Below are 21,191 nucleotides of genomic sequence, written 5' to 3'. Positions count from 1 at the left end.
GAGGGGGCAACATAAAGGAACACCTCCTCACTGCAGATGTCTTCCCAACCACAGCTCAGCCTGTCCCCGTTCCCTGTGGACACAGAGATGCCCAAAGGCTGTGCAGCTGGCAGTGATCAGGGCTGGCTCTTGTGCCCCTACAGGCACCACAGCAGCTACCAGGCTGTGAGCCAAGCATGTGAGCTGAAGCCTGAGGAATCACCTGGGCAGTGGGGCTGAGGGTGCCTGTGCCACGCTGATGAGTTTCCTTTGGACCAGCCTCCTGGGATGATGTTTTTATTTGCTTTTTCAGTTTCCTGAGAAACCAACACATCTGTTGCAGCAGTAGCTCTCAGGAGCCCTTGGTCTTGCCAGGCCTTTTGGGTACAAGTTTTGGGAGAGCACTGTAGAGGGTAAGGAAACTTCCAGTGCAAAGAGATAAAATAAATCATCAATCAAGATAGTAGCAGAAATAACATGTTTATGTGTGGATTACTGAGTAGTACAAGAACATGTGTTAACGCAACAAGTCCCTCAGTGCACACCTGTGCTCATGTCTTCCCCATATGAAGATCTGCAGTGGAAAGCACATGGAGAACATCAGCCTGAAAATCTGCTGCTTGTGTCAGGAGCCACTTGCCCCTCCTGATCTCATTTCAGCCCTTGTCCACAGCACTCAGCACCCTCCAAGAAGTGACCAAAGAACAGGGGGAGCCTGGGGGAGCCCTGGGACACCCTCAGCCATCCCTGGGCAGTCCCCAAGGCTGGGACCAGGCAACACCAGCAGAGCCCTCAATCACTGTGTTGGGGGAGAGCTGGATGCATCACACCATGGCTGGGGGGGTGTGAGGGTCTGGGTCACTGGAACAACCAGAAAACACACAGCAAATGATCCGCTGGTGTTATTCCAAGGGATGCGGCTGCAGGGAGCCGTCCTCCACATGTCTCTATGGTGGGAAGTGGGATCCAGGGAGGCACTGAGGCAGTGCCTGGTGCCCGGGGACCCTGCTGCAACGTGGGGTTACCTGGCCCCACGGCAGGGTTGGGGTTCTTCAGAGAGCACAAGAATGGCCTCCTGTGTCAGCTCCTGTGCCAGGGTGCACCCAGCAGCCACAGCACAGGGTGATTCTGGAGGATGTTTTGGAAGATGCACCTTTGCGTTCACTTAGGCGAATGGCCAAGGTTTCCCTGCACAAGGTCTGAGGCTGCGCTCAACCCGCACATGCTCATCTCTCTGACAGACCACAAGCATAATAACCAGAAACTGCTTTTTGGCTCTCTGACTCGCTAGGGATCCAGATGCCCATGTTAGGAGTATTGCTTATATGTATGTGTGTATACTTATATATGAGTATATGGATACAGATGCACAATGTTGTGTGTATAGTGCTCATACATATGCCAAGTATCACAAGACCAGTGTGATAAAATATATGAAGATACATGACAGTTGGGATTAGCCCAACAGTAAATACCTCTGGGCCTGTGGAATGCTCTGCTATGGCAAAGGTACAGGTATTGCTGCCTTTCTGGGATGAGCCTGCTTGAGTAATTAGCCATATGACCCTTCTACACAAACACAACTTCCCAAGAGCTCCAAAACGCTTCAGGGGCCACATTTTATGGCCATGTAGCAGATCACTGGCACTTGTTCAATCGCCCCCTAAAGAAGGCTTCCAGCATTGTAGCAGAAATCGAGCTGGGGAGGGATTTCCAGTAGAGCTGTTTCATCTCTCCTGAATCCAGCCTCCACCATTCTTTTCAGCAAAACATACCTAGACACCTTCTCCATGCCCCACACATCGCTGTTGCAGCTAGTCACATCTCAGGTTTTGGTGGCATACAGCAAGCCAGCCTCCAGCAGCATCCCACCCGATATGGCATTGGTGTTGGCATTTAAACGGCGAAATGTGTGACGGTGTCTGGAAATAGCAGCCAAAGGCTTAAGTGAAAATTAATGCTCTAGGTCTTTATGCAGGGAAGCCTGTCTGGATTTGCATTTCTGAGTCATGCCGTAAATAGGGAGCTTGAACATGCTGAACCTGCTTGTACTGACACCAGTCTGTGGAGACATTAGGAGAGTACATGGAGCACACATGGGCGGAGGTGGTGGGAGCAACCTGCAGCAGAAGGGTTGGCCAAGTCCCCAGCCCATGCCCAGCCCTGCTCCTGCCTCCCCGTTGCTGCCCACCAGCTTTGGGCAGTGGGCACTGCTGGGGAAGCCTGCACTGTCTTGACAGATCCCTCCTGCTGACCAGGGTTCCCTTGGGCTCCTTGGGCCACCCAAGCTGCTCCCCACACTCACCCCAGGGGAATGTCCTGCAAGCATCACCCTCTGCAGTTCCAGCACCGACTTTCCCAGGCCATTTGCTCCAGAGTTAGAAAATGTCACGTTTGTGATGGCCTCCATCCTTCTCCTGCCTCCCCATCCCTGCCTGGAAAACACAGCCCTCTTCCTGCAGCTCAGGATGTATTTTTCTTCATCACCATAGTGACACCATGTAAATATTTGGGGCTGGTGGGGTTTTGATCAGATTTTGAAGATGCTGGCAAACCCCTTGTTTATGTTACTGCATTTCGCACAGTCTCATGACCTGCAGTTGAGGTTGAGCAGCCTGAAGGGTTGGCTGGTCCAGGATGCCTGCTGGGAGCATGGGGGCTTGTTATTTTGCTGGCATGTGTCAGGTTGCCAGCTGAAGCAGCTCATTTCAAGACATGGCCTTGAGGATGCTGCACCAGGAAACCATCGTGGGGATGAAATGTCCTGGAGCCCAGGGGTTCATCACATTTGCCTTGAGGCTGAAATGAGACCCCAGTTGCCTTTCACATATGCCCTTGCCCTATCCTCATTCGTAATTTCTTGTGGTGGTGAATAGTGGGCTGGCTTTGAATCATTTGAAAAGAGCTGGTCTTTTTAAGAGACAGCCTTATAGAAACACATGTCCTGGGCAGATTGGAGGAGACAGGAGAGAGAGATGCAGGCTACACAAACTCAGCAGATTTTGCCATCTGTTAAAGAAGCCAGGGGTTTATTTTTCATATCTCCAGTGATGGTTTTGTGTTTGCGTTTGTTGGGGGGATATGGGGGGTGGGTTGTTTTTTTAATCAGCTGTAAACAGTTGCAATTGCAGCTTTTTCAGCCCCAACGTGATTTTCCTTCCTCCTCTAATCAATGCCCCTCAGTTGGGTTTGTGCAGAAGTATTGCTTTGGCATGCCTACTGCAAAGAGAAGCAACAGGAGCAAGAAATCACTGCAGCAACACCTGAAGCTGCAGTCCTGTGGAAGGCTGCGCAGGCACTGGGGACAAGGCCACAGGCTGAAGGCTATGAGCTCAGTACATCGTGCAAGTGGCTGGAGCGACCAGGAGGTCTGGGTTGCTAAACAGTCCCAGTGTTTTGAGCAAACAGATCTCGTTTTATCCTCTTTACTGTCTTTAGCGTGAAGCAAACAGGCTGCCTCACAGCTGACTCCAAGAGGAGTCATAGGGGAAGTGGTGGTGCAGGCTCACTCTGCCACCCCTGATGCCAGCCCAGTGCACCCTGCAGCACATGGCCACGCAGCTCCTGGCTCAGCTGTCCCTGCCATTCCACCAACCCTGCCACCCTGCTGTCCCTGCCATGCAGCCATCACTGTTCCTGCTGATGATCTGCTTTCTGAAGACCAGGTGAAGCCAGTCCATTGGTGGACATGCCCCAGCCTGCACCCCAGGACTACAGGACTTAGCCAGGGAGGGCAGCACCCACAGGGTACCCTGTGCAGCCACAGCGACACCCTGGGAAGCTGGGAGAAGGGGGCAAGCCTGGGCTAGACCAGCAATTTGGGCAAAACTGGAAGAAAAATTGTCACGTCCTAAGATGTCCTAGAGAAGGCAGAGCCAGAACTTCTGAGCCTCCGACTAAAGCCAAGACCCACAGCGCCAGGAGCATGCCAGTTCACAGTCACTGCAGGGCTGGGGCTGCTCCCACCCTTCTGGGTCCCAAACCCACGGAGGATCAGAGGGGTTTCTGCTAACTGGTCTTTCATGGGAGAGGAAAGAGACTGTAAGAGAGGAAACATCAGGACATCTGACAGTCCAAAGCACAGGGCGGGGATGCTTAGCAATGCTCCTGGGTGCTCCTCTAGGGTGGTATCAAGAAAGTAAAGCTGCTGAGGAGAAGGGGCAGGTGTTTAGATAGAAGCAGTGGGGCCGCCCGCAGCGAACACCTCACACAGCCCTGCCACATTGCTACTTGATTAACTCTTGATAAAACTCCGACCGCACAAATCTGGGTAGGGAGTCTTTCTCCATCAAGGCAAAAATCCTCTTCTGGGCCATGTCAAAGCTGCTTGGTGATGGCTCCACCAGGTTCTTCATGGTCACAGCCTTGGTGAAGTGGTCGATGTTCACCTGTGATTGAGTGTAAGAGATGTGGGGACCCTGCCCTTGCAAGGGATGGGTGATGGCATCTCCCATCCCCTGCTCTGTCCCACCAACAACCATGCAAAGCTTGTGAGGAGGGACTGAAGTAGGTTCACTTATCTGGGTGGATTATTGGTGGCAAATCTGTAAGGATGAGGTTTATCCTGCAGCACAGCTAACTCGGGGAGGGAGATGACTGTAAATTGTCACCCCTTATGATCAATGTAAGCCCTCTGTGGGGAGAGGGGAACAGGCATGTGCTGGAGGTGCCCATGGCAGGAAACAGCCCAGCAGAGGCTAAGCATGCAAACAAGGGCACCAAGGCTGTGAAGGGTGGGAGGGCAGCACATTGGGATGGGGCTGCCCTTGGCTGGGGGTACAGCCCTCCAAGGCCCTCAGCCACAGTACAAGGTGCCCTGCAGCCAATGCTTTCCTTGGGATTAGGCCACTGGGGCAGCAGCCTCAACCCTCCTGATACCAGCTCCTGCCCCAAGGCCACTGACCTCTTTGGGTGCCTCAGTCTGAATGAACTCCTCGTAGATCTTTCTGGCCTTCTCCACCATCTTCACGGGGGACTTGGTTTTCTTGTAGTCCTCGCAGGCCATCCAGAACTCAACGTTCTCCTCACTGAACTCGGAGCGCAGGAAGCTGTGGAAGCTGGCGAGCCCATCTGTTGGGGGAGACAAGCCCTCACTGAGCACTGGTGGTCGCAAGGGGCTGACCCCTTATTGAGCACCCGGGGGGGACATGACCACAGGTGAATGTGAACTTACAGGGGTTTTGCAGAAGCTTCTCCAGGGAATCACGCCACTGCAGAGCCTCCTCCAGTGATGGCCTGAAGGGAGTAAAGAAAGCCCAGGTGGTCCATGCTCAGCACAGCACCGGTCTGGGCCCCAGGTTTTTAAACATTTCCTTTAAAAATCAGAAGGAATGGAGTAACAAGCTGTGGACACTGTTACAGAGTGAGAACAATGGTGGAGAAATGGGGATGCTACTATGCTGCAGTATAGTACTCTCCTCCCAGGCAAAGCCAAGAGCCAGGGAAGGTGAGGATGGGGCTGGATGGGCAAATTCCCTGGTGTCTGTGCAGAGATACAGTTGAACTGCGAATCGAGCCCCCTCTGCAGCCATGGTTCCCTTCCTTTCCCCAGCACCCACGGATGGGAGGGCAGAGCGGGGCTCTGCAGGCAGCTGGAAAGCGTTGCTATGTTTTCCCACTGGGATGGGGAAGGATGCTTCCTGCTGGAGGGGGCGGAAAGGCCGGATCATTCTAGCCCTGCACTGCCGGGTGGGGGTCAGCAGCCCTCAATTCCCACAGCCCTCTTGCCCCATTCCCACGGCCCGCAGCAGGGCAGGATGCGGCCCTGGCTCCCTTCCTCCCCAGTGAAAACCTTTGGTGTTTTTCATGTGCGTGGGTTTTCCTCTCTTTGTTTCTTCTTTTTTGATGCAATTCGTGTAAATGTGACAGTGTGACTAAAGAGCTTTGGGGGGGGGGGGGAAGGTTTGTGGTTCTGGGTCTTGTTGAGTTTTCTTAAGCCCCAAGGAGTTTGACCACACTGCTCTGGGGTGCACTGATGCCCAGTGTTGGAGGGGAACCCTCCTCCAATTCCTGAGTGCTGGATTTGCTGCAGGCCATCACCACTCCCCATGGCCAGTGCAGCACTCAGGCTTGTTTTGCTGCTTGTTTGGCTATGCACTGGGTCTGAGCCCCTCTGGGTGAGCAGAGCAACCCTGAGGCTGGGGAGGGAGCAGTGGGCAGGACAACTTGCTGGTCCTGGGGACATTGGTGCTTCAGCAGTGGGTCTGGGTAAGTGCAGATGCTCCCATTCAGCCGCCCTGCCCTGGCTTCAGCTGGGAGAGGAGTGTGGCAGAAATGCAAGGCTTGCTCAGGTTGGGTGTCCAGCCCTCACTCGTCATCAAACCGCCAGCAACCACAGTAAGGACCATGGTGGAGGCTCTGGTCATTCACTTTCTGCACCTCAAATTGCATTTGCACTTGCCACCAGGGATGAAAAGCTCTCCCTGCCCCCGTGTTCCTGGCAGGTGTCTCCCTACCCTGGCGAGAGGGAGCATCACTGCAGGTACCCAACACAATCCAGATTTCCTGGAAACTACCAAATTCATTTTTCCATTAGCTGAATGTCCCAGGGATGAAATTAACTCTGAGCAAGATGCTGACGGATGAGTGATACAGAGGCTCCACAGTGCAGGAGAAAACAACTCCTCCAGCCAGCGGGGAGTGAAGATGTTCTCCAGCTTTCTGCACAGACAGCTAATGGGGACAAATGTGTCTCCTTCACAGGCATCCAGGGCACGCCAGCGACAGAGTGTGAAATTCACTGTCTGTCGAGGTTCTGCCTGACCTGCCTGGCCCAGGCAGCTCTCATTGAGCAGCGCTGCAGCAGACAGGCACATCCCTGTGCTCTCTTTGGGCTCTCGTCAGGGTGAGCAGGCTGTTCATCCACACTTTGGCTTGTTTTGGGGGTTTCTTTTGGTTTTTTTTGAGTTTTTAGCAATCCCTCGGCAGAGGGTTACTGGCTTAGAGTAACATTTCCTGGGCTGAAAGGGACAGGTGTAAAACAAAAAGTCATGACTTTCAAAAGGAAATAGAAACCTGGCCTCATGAAGAGTGGGCACAAGGTTCTCCTGGTTTTCATTGTGACATGGCCACTCAAACCCTTCAAGATGAGCTCTTGCTCCCGGTGCCAAGAGCAAGGCTGGCTGGGCCAGTCAGCCTCCTACCTCCAGCAAGTCATTCTGGGTGCTGTCAGACCTGGGTTCTCCAGCACTGTCTGTGCAGCCCCAGGGCAGGGGCATTGTCTCCAGGACAGTCACGCACATCTGATGGTGACACAGCTGAGGGGTGCCAGAAAAGTGGCCAGGGCAGCATCTCAGGCACCTAGCTCAGCTACCTGAGGCTGTATTGAAGGTACCACAGGCAAGGCCATCATCATATGGCCAGGAAGCCACCCTGTTTCTAGATTTAAGCTAACATTTCTTTCCAAGTTTTGTTTTGCCTCCTTTGAACTGTCAATCCTGCAGCACAGCTCATCAGCCTCTCTAGCTTCAACTTCTCTTTGCTTTGTCATTAACTCAGCTCAGTGCCAGAGAGCAGATGCTCGGGACAAAGGTAATAAGGTGAGAAGGTGCCATCATCACAAAGCTGCCCAGAGCCAGGCATCACACTGAGGGGCCACGCACACAGCTTGGGGACACACTGCCATGTTGAAACCAGCAGACTGTGCAAAGCTGGCACCCCTGGGCTGAGGCGGGTGACTCAGAGAAGTCCAATTGCCAAATGCCTCTGGCAAAACCTTATCAAATAATGTGAGATTTCATCAGAAGTAAATTGAGTTTCCATGAGAAATCTGGTTTCCATAAAGCTGTATTGCCTGACACATCTCATGTTGCCCTGACATAACTGTCTGAGCCCACATCTAACCCGTGGTCATGAGGACCATGTCATGAACTGCATGCCATGTAAAGCCTGCTGTGCCCACTAGCAGCAGGGTCTTCAGCTCCTTCTTGTCCACCTCTCCAGCCAGGCATGAGTGCCTGCACAGCCCACCCCAGCACAGTACTCACTTCTGGGCCTTGGGAGGCTTCTCCGGCTTCTCTGGATAGGGGATAATGAAGTCAATGGCCGAGTCAGGTTTCTGGAGCAGTGTGCCCAGCTTGGTCTTGATCTCCTTGGCCCTGCAAGAAGGGATGAGCAAAGACAGGTCAGGTGGAAGGGATGGGACAGTGGGGATGGTCCCTGCTTGTGCCTGCATGGACCCTAGCACAGCCACTGGTGAGGTACAAAGCTGTGTAATTAATTAGACATGAATAAATAGACCCTAATGCTGTAAAGGTGCCTGGCTAAAGCATTTCAAACCGGGCACTCTGAATTAGCGGCAGTGCTTGATCTTGATCTTGATGGCTTTGCTTTGTCCCCATCTGTGGCCATGATAATTGCATCAGTGGAGCTGGCTGCTCTGAGGATGAATTAGGGGACATGTGCACAGCACTTAGTTTCTATAGTGACGAGCCCAGTGGAAATGCTGGTGAGGAGGTGCAGGAGCTGCCTTCAGAGAGGAGGCTGTGCAGGATGCCATGCTGGGCTGCACGGCAGTGCCTGCCCCACACCTGTCCATGTTGTGACTGCCAGCCCTGCTTTGCCATCAGTATTCAGAGCAGGGTGCCCTAATATATACATCTAGTGTGTATATACATAATAGATAAGCCTTATGTCTGCACAGGAGGTGAATGAGAGCAAGGGGACTCACTGCTTCCCCGCAGGGTAGCTGGGCTTGTTGCCTTCTCCATGGCACAGCTGTCAAAGCTGGGCTGCAGCTCCCTGGGTCCAGGGCTCACTGTGCTTCTCCTCTCTGCTGTTTATTTTCACAAGTCCTCTGTGGATGCTCACTCCCTTGCTATGTCTGCTATTTCATTTCCATTCCTTCAGCTTTTATCCCGCCTTTAAAACCCACACTGTGTTTTGGTTTTCCACCCTTCAGCCCCACGGGTGACTTTTTGAAGCCTGACATGGGCTCTGCTTCTCCATCAGCTGCCCCCCAACTTCTGCTGCAGAATCCTGGCTCTGACAGCCACCCTAGTGCGGGAGCAGGCAGTGGGGTGAGCAGCTCAGCGGGGTCTGCAAGGACCACCTGCAGTGGGTGTAAGCACAGACCTGGAAGCACGGCTGTGTTCATGGAAAATGTCAGCAGCTGCAGGGACAGCTCCCATTGCTCGTGCTTCTGAGAAAACTTGAATGTTGCCTGGAAGGACCAGGACCTTGGGTGAAGGGTGACGAGGTCCCCACGTTCCCACACCAAGGTATCTCTGGGATGGAGATGCTGCTATGCACTGTTCATCCCGCTCCCTCTAATAAATAAATAACATGCAAATAAATGCTCCAAGATGGAGCTGGCTCCTGACACACAAAAGCTGAGGTTGGCTATCCTGTGAGCCTCAGGTGCCCCTCGGCACCCCACTGGCACCACTGTGCCAGGACCCCTGTGTCATGGCTGTGACCCACATGGATGGCACAGCAGCAGTGAGGGGGGCAGGTGAAGTGGGCAGGAGCTGCAGCCCCACTGGCACCAAAGCAATAGGCTGGTGCAGAAGGTGCCACAGGAAAGCTGATGGGGCAGGGTGGCCATCCCTTTGGCTTTGCTTTCACAGGCAGCTCTGTTTGTGGCCCCTGATGAAGAGGACACATGGGCTCGGGGAGCAGCAATCAAAGAGGGGCTGAGCAAAAGTGCTCAGGAGGACAGAGCTGGGAATGCTGCCATGGCCAGCCCACTACTGGTGCTTGGTCTGGGCACTAGGGACAGTCCCCTTCAGGTGATCAGACCATGTGCTTGACCACAGGGGTTTTATCTGGCTGGAGCAGGGCTGAAGAGCTAGTGGGAAGGCGCTTGCCCACTTCCAAAGCAAGGATGGTGCATGCCAGGGGGACCCAGACAGGCAGAGGGGAAACATGGGCTGTGCGGGAGCAGGGCACTAGGAGGAGAATCTAACATGCAACAGCCTAAGGAGGTGGCAAGGCAAGACCAGCACTCTGCCACTATCTGAGCAGGACCCAGTAACCCCCACACCCTGGTGCCAGTGAAGCCAGTGCACACGCAAGGTTTGGCTGTAACTGATGGTGACTTCAAGCAGGAGCAATGGATAATGCTTAGACCTGGTTCAAAATCTTGTTCTCCAGTTCTCACCCTCTGACAGCTGAGCCCCACACCCTTCACATGGCTGAGGACTCCGTTTCAGTTCAGCCCTGGGCCACCTTCCCTTGGGCTGTGATGTAGGTGTGCTTCTCCCCAGCCTGGTCTGCTGGATTGGTGTTGGACCTACACTGCAGCCCCACTGCCTGCTGCTCCCAGTGGGGCTCCCTTGATGGCTCCATCCCTGCTCCATCCAATGGTGCTGTTGGTGCACCATCAGTGGCTGCCCACCCTGCTGAAGCCCCACAGATCCTAGTGTGGGGACAGCAGCTGCCCACAAGCAAGCCCTTGGCTATGGGACCTTCATGAAATATGGGGAGATGGCAAAGATGAATAAGCCTGTTGAAAAGAAGAAAGAACAGGCAGGGGGCTGAGTGCTTACAGGCTGGCAGAAGAGAAGGACTATTTAAAGACATCATCCTGGCATCCTCCAGCAGATGTATCATAAGCTTTCAAGCAAGGCTTCAGCAAAGGCTAAACAGCAGGGTAAAAAAAGGCAGTTATAAACAAAAAGGCATCCTTCAACCCCCTCAGCTATGTCCAAGTGAGAAAAAGCAGGAGAACCGTAAACTGTGGAAGGTTAAGTGTGAGAACATATGGGAGCAAGCCAAGAAAAAGCCTGAGAAACAGCTTCCAAGAAACACTAAAAGAAAATATCTTTTTATTAAAAAAAAAAACCTCTGTCAAACACATCAAGGGAATGAAGGGCTCTGGGGAGGGTCACGAGAGACTCCAGCTTCACAAACAGAACTGGAAAAAAGAGGCTCAAAGACCTTAAAGCCGTAGCTGGAAGCTAAAGCTCCTGCTATGGCAGGGAGGTGCCAGAGGGAATGCCCTTTGAGTGGAAAAGGGTGCCAGGGGGATTCAAGGAACCATAAAGTTGCAAGTGTGATGCTGTACAGGCACGTAAGCAGCAGTCGTATCAGGGAGCCATGGTGGACACATGGACAAATATGGTCTATTGGAGCGGAGTCAAGGCAGCTCTGGCTGTAGGAAGAGATTCCTCCAAACTTATTGGTCCTCTCTGAAGAGGCCAGCAAGCATGTGGTTTGGGAAGAGTCAGGGGGTACCAGCCCCTTGGGTCTGCAGGGGACCCTGGATGGGCTCTCCAGACCCCAGGCAGCTGCAGGGGACAAAGTCATCTCACGGATGGCAGCGTGTGGAACAGCGTGGGAAAAGTAGCACAAAACACGCAGGGGACATGGTGTGTTTTCCTGCATGGGGATGGCCCTAGGGGAATGCAGGCTGGGGCTGTGCTGTTAAATGTATCACACCACACACAGTGCCCAAGCAGCAGATATTGCACTGGAGTACCCGGGTGCAGCACTTGGGGATCAGTTGTGAGGAGCTGCAGGAGGGTCTCGTGAAGCAGCTGCTGACATGCCTGTAGAGCAATACAAAATGATGCACATGGGATAAACCCAGTCCTAACTCCACATATAAAAGCATAAGGGAAACTGACTTTGAGAGTGGGGATTTGAGCATAATAATGGAGGTCAATGAAAGCATCAGCTTAGCACCTGTGGAAATAAACCTATTTCAGTATACGGAAGTAGCAGAAGAGTGACAAGAAAGATGACACCAGAGTCAGAAATGTGTGGATCACCCATATCTTGAAGTGCTGCTGAGCCACCCATGGTGCAAGAGGCTGCAGGAGACCCAGCAAGGTGAGCAAGGGGCCAGAAGGATGACCAAAAGGCACATTTCAAGCAAAGAAATTGTGGCAGGTCTGTGCTGCTGTTTGTGCCTGTGATGGGAATTTGCCTTGTTTTTGAGCAAGCCGCATCAAGTCTCCAGTGGCACAGCTTCCACTGATAAATGGGGGCTTCTCCCAAGCTCCCTCCTGAACACTGAACGCCACCCTCCCTCTCATCTAAAAACAGTACTGACGCATTTGTAGCTGTAGGAAATCCTCACTGGGTAATTCACATATAAACTCTTTTATCAGCTTTTACCCCAGCCTTGCGCAATAGCCTCCCTTGCACCTCTGCTTCTTCCCGGAGCCCCTCCAAACCCCCTCCAGCTCCACAGGTTTTGCTGAGCATGGAAATAGCTGGGGGCTGGAGCCTGCCTGGCTTCTCAAGGGGCAAGAGCAGCCTAGGAAGCACCACCACCACCCAGGGCAGGTTGAGGCAGCTGCCAGGGCGGAGGGGTATGAAGATGAGGATGCTCATCTGCCACAAGTGGGGCAGAGTGGGTGCTCTGCACAGAGCTGAGCCTCTTGAGAGGGGCTGGGGATGGCTGATCTGTCTGTGAGGAAGACATAGGCACATCAAGAGGATTTTGAGGCACTTTGGAGCCAGCCTGTTTGTGCCTCAGAAAGGCAACCACTTTCCTACTCTTTCCCCGCCTCCTGTGTTTTGCAATTAGGATCTGAGGACAACACACCCCTGCTCCAGGCTCGCACAGGGGAGCAGATGAGGTTGAGGATAGGTAGGGGCCCAAACTCACCCCTCAGAAAGGCTCGCAGGCTGGAGAGGAGAGTTCTGGACTGCATCAGCGCTCACCCCCCAGGGGTCTTAGCCACTTGCAGCATCCTGCTGAGACCCTGCCAGTAAGCCTCCCTTCCCTCCCTCCTCAGAGCTGGGCCACCCCAGTCCCAATTGAAGGTGTCCATCATGGGGATGTGCTATAGGAAGAGCCTCTCTGCCCGCAGCCACCCCTGGCAGAGCCCTGGGGGGAGGCAGGCTCCCCACATCCCCTCACGGGCTGTCAGCTCTCACCTCTCCAGGCATGTGTGGGGCAGTGCTGCTAGTCCTTTGCACATCTTGTAGGCTGTAGCTTTCCTCGGCCAGGAGAAAGGTGTGAAAGACGTCTAAAGCAGGCAGTGGCTCAGTCTGAAGCCTAGCTCCCGCTCTTGCTCCTATATAGCACAGGGAGCTGGACCCCCGCCAGCTCTGTAACCAATGCCGTTCGTCCTCCCCAGCTGGCCCCGGCACAGCAGCTTCTGGATATTGTTTTCTACTCCCTAAGCTCACACAAGGGGAAAAAAAATGTGCTTTTTTCTGGGGTTGATCTGATAATCAAACTCAAAGGGCCAGCCTGCTGTTTGGGGCACTTCAAGAAGCCCATAGAGTTTCTCCTTAATGACATACCAGTATTTAGATAAGCCAGGCAGAAATACTTCATTCAAGAAAGGTATTTTCCAGTGCAAAATGTCACTTTCTTAAAAAGAGCTTATGAGAAGTCCTGCTGTTGAATTGAAGGCTGTGGCTAATGTCAAAATATCCACAGCTTCAACAGTGGTTATCAGCTGGTGAGTGACAGTGGCTGTTGTTCCAGAACAAATTCATTTTAATATAAGCGTAAAAAAAACTTTTAATCGTAGCAAATGTTGCAGTTTTATCTGACAGTGACACTTTGATAAGGCCAAAAAAAATCCCACCCAGAATTTTATTATGTGCAAAATCTGGATCCTTTTTGATGCCGCTTCAGAGTAGTAAAACACACCAGAGACTGGAGTGACCACAATGTGGGATGCAGGGCCTGAACAGGGACTGGTCCCTGGCTCACCCTGCATAGCTCTGTCCCATCGCAGTCCCTTGCTTCCTTAAGGCTTGGGTGCTGCACAGCACTGTGGCATTTCTGTTTGCTTGGGTAAGATCTCTTTGACTGCACCACTAACTCGCAGTCACAGAGCCAGTGCCTCTCTATAGTGCTCTCATCTGTGGCATGAGTTTCTTCCAGCCTCAGCCAGGCACCCAGCACAGTGTATGGGCAAACCCCAGCCAGTGAGGCTGCTGCTGCCAAGCAAATCATGGTGAACACTGGGACCAGCCTGGCTCTGAGTGATTCCATAGTCAAAGCCCTCACGCAGTGGCTCCCCGTGCCACTGAGGCGGATGACGAGCTGCAACCAGCAGCTGCCATGGAGTCACTCTTAACACGGCTTAGCTGTGCTTGGAGTGGAGATGGTAACACAGCCATCCTGGGTCTCTCCCTGCTGCCTGTCAGCCAGAATGTGACAGCCTGTCCTCAGCAGGGTCACCTGGGCCATGGCCCATCACCTAGGTCTGCATGAGGGGGAAACCCTCAAACACAAGCAGAGCCTCAGCACCAGCTCTCCTGCAGTTTGTGTATCAGGACTTGCTCACACCCGCATGGGTCTCTGCCACCCCACAACAGTGCCTCTACAATTACAGCCACCCTGGCACAGGCACAGGCACAGTACAGAAGGTGTGAGGCTCCACTCTGCTTCCATCCCCTGCTCCCCGGGCATCCCACCCGAGGTGTGGGCTCACGATTCACCCTGAAAGTCTGCCACCTGCCTGTCCTGACCTCAGCTGCCTGGGTGACTATGGAAATGTGCATCTAAGTGCCTTGTTTAACACCCACAGCTCAGAGCTGGAAACAAGGGATCTTGCTCCTCTCCCTGGCTGTCCACAACCCAAGGGCCTTAACTGTGCTGACCAACCCTACCTGCTCCCTCAGCCCAGGGCCACATTTAAGCTCAGCCTTGAGCCTTATTTCTTGCCCCCTTGAGCTATGTCAGAGGTGTGCCTGGCTCTGGCTCCTGTTCCTGGACGCACTTCGGGCTTGTATTGTAGTCCTGTTTTCTGCTGTTTTGGGATTACGCAGCAAGCCAGCTTCTGCATCTCAGCATGTGAGTAACTGAAAGCTGCAAGTCTGCTGGAAACTCTGTATCCCTGCAAAGCTTGGGCTAGCTTTTTACTGGCTTGCAATAGAAATTGAATGAAAAAAGTACAGCCTAAAATTTCAAAGGATGAGATTCTTGAATGATGTTTGCCTGAACTTGGGCTGATGAGAGACCCCTGGATGGACTCAAGCAGTGGTTCCAGGTTCCTTCCCACTGCCTGGCACTGATATGTCCACTAGCCCACCTTGTGCCACACTGAGGGGAGCAGGAAACAAGGGCAGCCACAGAGGATGGAGGTAGTTTAGTCCTTCACAGGCTGCTTTTCACAAAGGAGCTGGGGGGAGGCACCGTAATTAGCACGGAGATGCTTCACCCGAATTTGGGGGTAGCCCAGAGCCTGATTGCCCCATGTCCCAGCAGCTGTGGTGCAGCGCCCTGCTCTTTGCAAGCTCAGCACTTTTCATAGGCTGTGCCAGTTGCCCTCGGGGTCAGAGGGCACGTCCAGGCCATTCATCTGCTAGCAGAGATGTCACCAGGGTGTTCTGGCGAGTGTCAGGTCAGCGCCTGCCAGCTCCATGGCTGCTCTGAAAAGCCCCTTTGACACCGAGGTGCTGTTTGCAGGGTGCTTTGCCAGCCCGCTGGGCACCTCCCGGTGTGGGGAGCAGGTGGCAGTGGCGGGTGGGTGAGAGGTGCCGGTGGTTCTCACAGCTCCAGGGCTGGGAAGGACAGCGAGGCCATGGGACCACATGGGAAGCCCCCCCAGCCTCGCGCTCAGCTGCTGAGCCATTGGGAATACAGTTATTTTTTCTCATTTATCTTCAGTAATAAAGTCAGCGTCAAAATCCCAGGGGAGCTTGGATCTGTGGGATCAGGCGGTTTGTGCGAATGCTGTCCAGCAGACAGACACTCCTACGTGCTCTCCTCCCAGCTCCAGCTGAGCTGCATGCCCCTGGAAAGCAGGCAGCTGCTCCAGGCGTGTAGGGGGCATGGCTCCAGCTCTGCAGACCTCCCACTGCCCAGAGGAGCCCAGAGCTTTGTCCTGAGAGACTCCACAGAGGAACTGGGTCTACCCCCTAAAGACTTACCTACTTCATACCTCTTTCAGCCCTGCATGGGCAAATCCCCTGTTCTTGTGGCTCTGCTCAGTGACTAATGCTCTTTAATTTCTTCCACAGCCTTAGGGTGGGGGTTTAATGAATGCACAGAACAAGCTGTGGAAATTTAGGTCCAGAATGACTGATGAAACTCCATGCAGGGTGATAAAGAAGCTATACTGGGATATAATGTGCTGGGATTGTAGTTGTGCGTTTCAGCAGAGACTTTTCTGGAACACTGAAAAAGAAACCATATACCACTGAGCAGAAACAAGGGTTACACAGAAATAGCTTGTGTTTTCCATGGACCTTTGTCCAGTAAGAAATGTTTGGTTTGTGTGTTTCAAGGCTTTAAAGCGCTAAGAAAATATTTCCAATAAGAAACTACTCAGACCTTTCTTTTCTTCCCACGACAGCTGAATTTCTTTAAGAGCTCTTCTGGGAGAGCTTTTTGGAGACCCAAGTGCACTCTGAGGACCAAGTTGTCTTGTGTACACAATGGCTGGCTTCCCCCAAGAGCGTTCTAGGTTTGTGCCTTGCAACTGCCCCCTCAAAAAACATGTGGAATCTCCCATTACACCAGATTTATCCTAGGCCATGTTATTTCAAGACTTTATTATCCTTTCTAACTACTTGACTTTTATAGAAGGCAGCCTTGCTGCTTTGTGGTTTCCTGGTTCCCACTGGAACTTCTTAAAAATTAGCATCATATGTAACAACACTGACTTTCTGGTCAAGGGATTGCTGTAATTCTCACCCAGGCAACTGTTCGGCAGTTTGTCTGCACTCCTTCCAGGAGATTTCTAACCATGTGTTCTAAAAGTGGGGTTTAAAGCAATTATTCTCCCCCCTCCCCCCCAGGTGCTTTGTCCCCTAAGGCATAATGCTGGTGTGAGCTCCTGCAGAGTAAAGGCCACTGCAAGTAACTCACCAAGCCTTTCTGTGATATCTCTTTCCTTCTTACAGAGCCAGGTCATGTTCCATCCCTGGGGCTTCTTACATCGTTATGATTAATTTTTATGCCTTTAGGATGCTTTCTTCAAATCTTCTGTGCCTTGCCTTTCAATTTTCACTTCCTTTAAGGTCTACCACTTCAGATGTTCATTTTCACTCTGTGTAAGCACATCGCCTTTTCTCAAGAATCTTTGTGTGTTGGCATGCTTTTATGCCTATGTAATCCAGTGCTGCATGCGTACACAGACTTTGTGCTGCGTAAGCTTAACACCCCTCAGATACTTGTGTGATGCTCCTGACCAGCCTACCTCGTATTTCCCTTTTGACACTAAATATTACTCTAAAAGTATTGAGTTTGCTCTCGTCAGTAATTATGGCTCCATGGCCCCTCATTTGTTACCTTTGCACTAAGCCTTACACGTGTTTGAGGAGTCCATTAACACACTCCCCATTAACACACAGTTTGAGGCTATACCAGCCAACTGCCTCCCCCAAGCTTCTGAGGCCCAGCCCGATGAGTAAAGTGCTCGTGTAAGAGGAAGGAGGAGAGTCAGGCTCACTCCACTCACCACAGCCAAGTCACTGACACAGGAGCCATGGGTGAGGTTGAACAGAAAATCCTGGAAAGCAGCACTACCCAGAGCACTGGGACTCTGGCCAGCTGGGAATTCGGGAGTCACGTAAGACTCATGTCCCAGCCGCAGAGCCACTGAGTTCCTCGACCCTGAGAGCGGTCAGGGATGAGGCTGGAACACGGCACTGTTCCTTGTGCCTGTTCTGTGCCCACGGCAGGGACCTGCTCCTCTTCTAGGACAGCATGGGGCAGGGGCAAACCTAGCCTGAGATGTGCATGGGGCTGGCATAACCTCTTGCACATGCAGAGCACCCTCGGGAACATAGGGCTGAGCTCTGGTTCACTTGTGTCTGTAAGGAAAGCCCAGAGAAGCCTGCTTGGTACAGGCATTTTCAAGTCAATGCAAGCATTTGCATAGTGTTTATGCCCCTACAGGTACTAAAGTGACAGTCTGGTTCTGAACAGCAGCATCCCTGTAGCAGTCCCTCTGCACCCACAGCAGATCAGTGAGGACAGAGAGGCAGGTCAAGAGACCTACTACAGGCAGAGCCACCACCCTAGGCACCTCACACCCTAGGCACCTCACCAAATACTGTTGAGCTTCCAGGAGCTCCACTATTTAAGTGGCACTGGTGCCACCGTGTGCTCTGTGGAGTGCAGCCTCAGCACAGGCAGCTGTGCACTGCCTCTGCTTTCCTGTGGCTGTCCACAGCATGGCCACCTGCCTGTGTGTGCTCGCTGAAAGGTCACCAAAGGCACAATTTGTGAACAGATGCAGTTCAATTGACGAGGTGACAGACACAATTTCAACCCAAAGATGGCACAAACAGACCAGTCACACGATTTTATTTAAGAAATAAAATTACACCTTTTTTACCCAGGTTTCCATGCTGGATCCCAGCAGAAGAGCACATAGTTTCTTGTCACCCACCAACCAGCACCTGCATTTTTGATCAGCCGACAGAACCAGCTGACATGCAAAGAAGTGCATCTCTACCTCCACACTGGCCATGCGAGCACCCTGCCCCTATCCCACATGTGCACTCATCCTTGGCCCAGAAGAGTATCTGAACAGTGAATCAAACTCTTTCCTGCCCATCCTTTTTACTCTATGTGCCCTGCTGTGACACTGCCTTTCCCAGCTTATGGATGTCCCCATTCTCCAACACCTCCACCTTCCCCTTGCCTGGCTGCAGCACACTGGCCACCATAGCCCTGGCCACCATTTCCACAGGTACTGAGTAAGCAGTAGGGAAGACCCAAGCCACAACACCCAGAAACTGCCGGGCTATCCACTCCATGGGCCGGGACTCCTGGCGTTTGCACAGCAGCACCCTGCAGAGCGAGCAGGGAAGGTGGGTCAGACTGAAGCCATCCCTCAGGAGAAAGCTGGAGACTGGGTTCTCCAGCTGTGCTAGGGGCCCAGCCCAGCTTGCTAAACCCACGAGGCTTTGGCAGGGTCCCAAAACGTGACCAAGCTGAGTCCTGGGACATAAAAATCCTTTCCCCACTGTGCTGTCAAAACTAGTATGCCAGTACTCCCAGGTGGCAAGAGCACGGTACACCTGAAGAGATACAGGCAAGTATCTCCTCTGCAGAAGGTCAAGGTCTGTGCAGAGATAAGCTTTGACCTATGTCCCTCAACCACTGCTTTCAACCCAGCCCTCTTCTTACATGGCATGTGACACTAGCATTGGGATACAGGCCATGGTAAACTGCTGTGCTTGCTCCCTGCAGCACTGGGAAGCAGTGTGCTTATCCAGGAGATGCATCTGCAGCTGGTGGCTTTTTCCATTTCTCTCCCCAGCCCTCCCTTTACAGATTCTTTCTCCATCTCCTAGCCCACTGACCTGGCAACCCTCCACCCAAGTCCTGTGCCCACCCTCCCTCCACTGCTACTCACGCTGGCCGGAGAATGGTACACCGATCAAAACCAACAGCTTGGACCAGGTTCTCCACTTCTCCCTGTCACAGCAGTAGGGCAGGACGAAAGGAGACAAGGGTGACTGCAAGTACCATCTCTCCCATGCCGTGAATTGGCAGGAAAGGGCTGTTAACTAATGGGCAGGACTGCACTAAAGCAAATGTAAAGCTGGTACAGGCCAGACACTGCCAGGGCAGCCAGCAGCTCCCCAGGAAAAGGCAGTGGAGGGCGAGTGTCCAAGGTGGTGGACTGTTAATCAGCAGTGCACCCTTGCAACCATCATGCTAACTGCAACTGGATGCTCCTGAGACAGCATCTGGACAGTGCCCAGCCCAGGGATCCCAGAACAGGACACTGGAGACAGCAGTGAGCCCAGTAGATGCTGGGGGCTGTAGCACACAAAAAAACCTTCACAGTGATCACAGTCCCACATGGGGAGCCTGTGGGTTCTCCACCCTGGGATAGTTCACATCTCATCTGGACACAGCCCTGAGCCTCCTCACCTAGCAGTTAAGCCGTCCCAGTTTGGGGAGCTGGGATCGGGCTGGAGACCTGAGCAGGTCTTTCTGTGGTCTGAAGAAGGAGACAGATGCTGTATGCCAGTGTTGTGCTGCTTTGGACAAAGCCAGTTGCACAGCTGTCCAGCCAGCCCCCTTCCCTCATTCCCCTGTGCCCTAGCAGGACCCCCAGAACCATTCTCATCTCTAGAGACCTCAGCTCCTGCTTCATTCCTGAGCATCCCAGCATTTTCTGACTCCTGCACGAACATCAGGAGCTCCCCTCATGCGCCTCCTCACCTTCACCCGGAGATAGAGAAAGCGGCTGTGCTGGTTTGCCCCCCGGGAGGACTGCAGGAGGAAGTGTTTGCAGCCCCCTGCCCGCGCCAGCTCTGCCGCCTGCCCAACGTAGTCCCGGTCCACACGGATGAAGCCATCCTGTGGGTAAAGGACAGAGGAGGGTCAGCATGGGAGGGAGAGGGCAGGCAGGACCCCTGCTCCCCCCGGGGCCCCACTCACCACGCCAGCCTTGGCCCTGGTGGTGCCCAGGCAGCAGAAGCCGACGTCGTGTCCCCGGAAGGCAGCATTGTGCTCGCTCAGCCGCTCGAAGTCCACCACAACCTGCTCCTGCGGGGAGCCCAGGGGTCAGCGCGGCCACCCCGGCTCCCGGGACCCCCGAGGGACGCCCGGCCCAACGCACCACGGCCGCGCCGGTCTCCTCGCCCAGGCTCAGCCAGCGCCGCCCGATCAGGGTCACCCTGGCAAAGAGCTGCCGGGCCAGCAGCTCCCGCAGCAGCACCCGGCCCGTCTCCCCGGAGGCGCCCAGCACGAAGCAGGACCTGCCCCTGCCGCTGCCGCCGTTACTGCCCTCCGCCGCCATGCCGAGCGAGGTGGGGCGGGCCTCTTCCGCCTGCACGCTCTTTACCGCCCGGCGAGCAGGGCTCTTCCCGGCGGCGCTGGCAGCGGGGCCAAGGAGGCGGACAGAAGCTGCTGTAGTTCAGCGTGGGGCTGCGTTCAGCGCGTAGGGGAGGTAGCACAGGGAGGCTGCCGGGGGTCCCGAGCAGGGGCTGCCCGAGGGGACCCGCCTCAGTCTCGCTGCTGCTCCCAGCGCACAGGGACACAATATACTAGTGCTCCCCTTCCTGTCCTTGCGCTCGGTGTCCTTGCAGTGGCAGAGCCCACAGCAGAAAGCCGTCCTGGAAGGCTGCATGGTGCCAGATGCTTTACAGTGGTCTTAGCGACAGGGACGAGGAGCAATAAAACTAAAACCCAGGAAGTTTCACCTCAACATGAAGAAGAACGCTTTATGCTGAGGGTGGCAGAACACTGGAACAGACTGCCAGGGGGGTCATGGAGTCTCTGTCTCTGGAGACATTTAAAACTTGCCTGGATGCGTTCTGTGTAACCTGCTCTGTGTGTCCCTGCCTTAGCAGGGTGGTTGGACTGGATTATCTGCCGAGGTTCCTTC

At 53.6% G+C, this 21,191-nt stretch overlaps 2 protein-coding genes across 3 annotated transcripts in view; both read right to left on the bottom strand.

The window, feature by feature from the left end:
* Nucleotides 1–440: 440 nt before the first annotated feature.
* Nucleotides 441–21,191, bottom strand: part of RGS5 (regulator of G protein signaling 5) — a 52,955-nt gene continuing 32,204 nt past the window's right edge. Inside the window, exons 2-6 of one of the 2 annotated variants that reach the window (XM_062616301.1) lie at nt 12,808–12,859; nt 7,965–8,075; nt 5,153–5,214; nt 4,883–5,049; nt 441–4,367 (exon numbers count right to left, since the gene is read on the bottom strand). In XM_062616301.1, coding sequence (XP_062472285.1) covers nt 4,206–4,367; nt 4,883–5,049; nt 5,153–5,214; nt 7,965–8,075; nt 12,808–12,851 — 546 coding nt within the window. In that variant the 5' untranslated portion in view covers nt 12,852–12,859 and the 3' untranslated portion in view covers nt 441–4,205. Of the gene's footprint in view, nt 4,368–4,882; nt 5,050–5,152; nt 5,215–7,964; nt 8,076–12,807; nt 12,938–21,191 lie in introns of those variants that run through there. The other variant, XM_062616300.1, reaches the window with a different exon arrangement.
* HTATIP2 (HIV-1 Tat interactive protein 2) lies at nt 18,110–20,824 on the bottom strand. The gene is made up of 5 exons (XM_062616258.1): nt 20,424–20,824; nt 20,243–20,350; nt 20,024–20,161; nt 19,206–19,267; nt 18,110–18,637 (listed from the first exon to the last, which is right to left on the bottom strand). The coding sequence occupies exons 1-5, from the start codon at nt 20,601–20,603 to the stop codon at nt 18,412–18,414; spliced, it is 714 nt and encodes a 237-aa protein (XP_062472242.1). The 5' UTR covers nt 20,604–20,824; the 3' UTR covers nt 18,110–18,411.

This window comes from Pezoporus occidentalis, unplaced genomic scaffold (genome assembly GCF_034315485.1).
Source record: "Pezoporus occidentalis ecotype Australia unplaced genomic scaffold, CSIRO_AGI_Poc_V1 ctg189, whole genome shotgun sequence".
NCBI classification, from domain to species: domain Eukaryota; kingdom Metazoa; phylum Chordata; class Aves; order Psittaciformes; family Psittacidae; genus Pezoporus; species Pezoporus occidentalis.
This window is presented reverse-complemented; position numbering and strand designations above follow the sequence as displayed.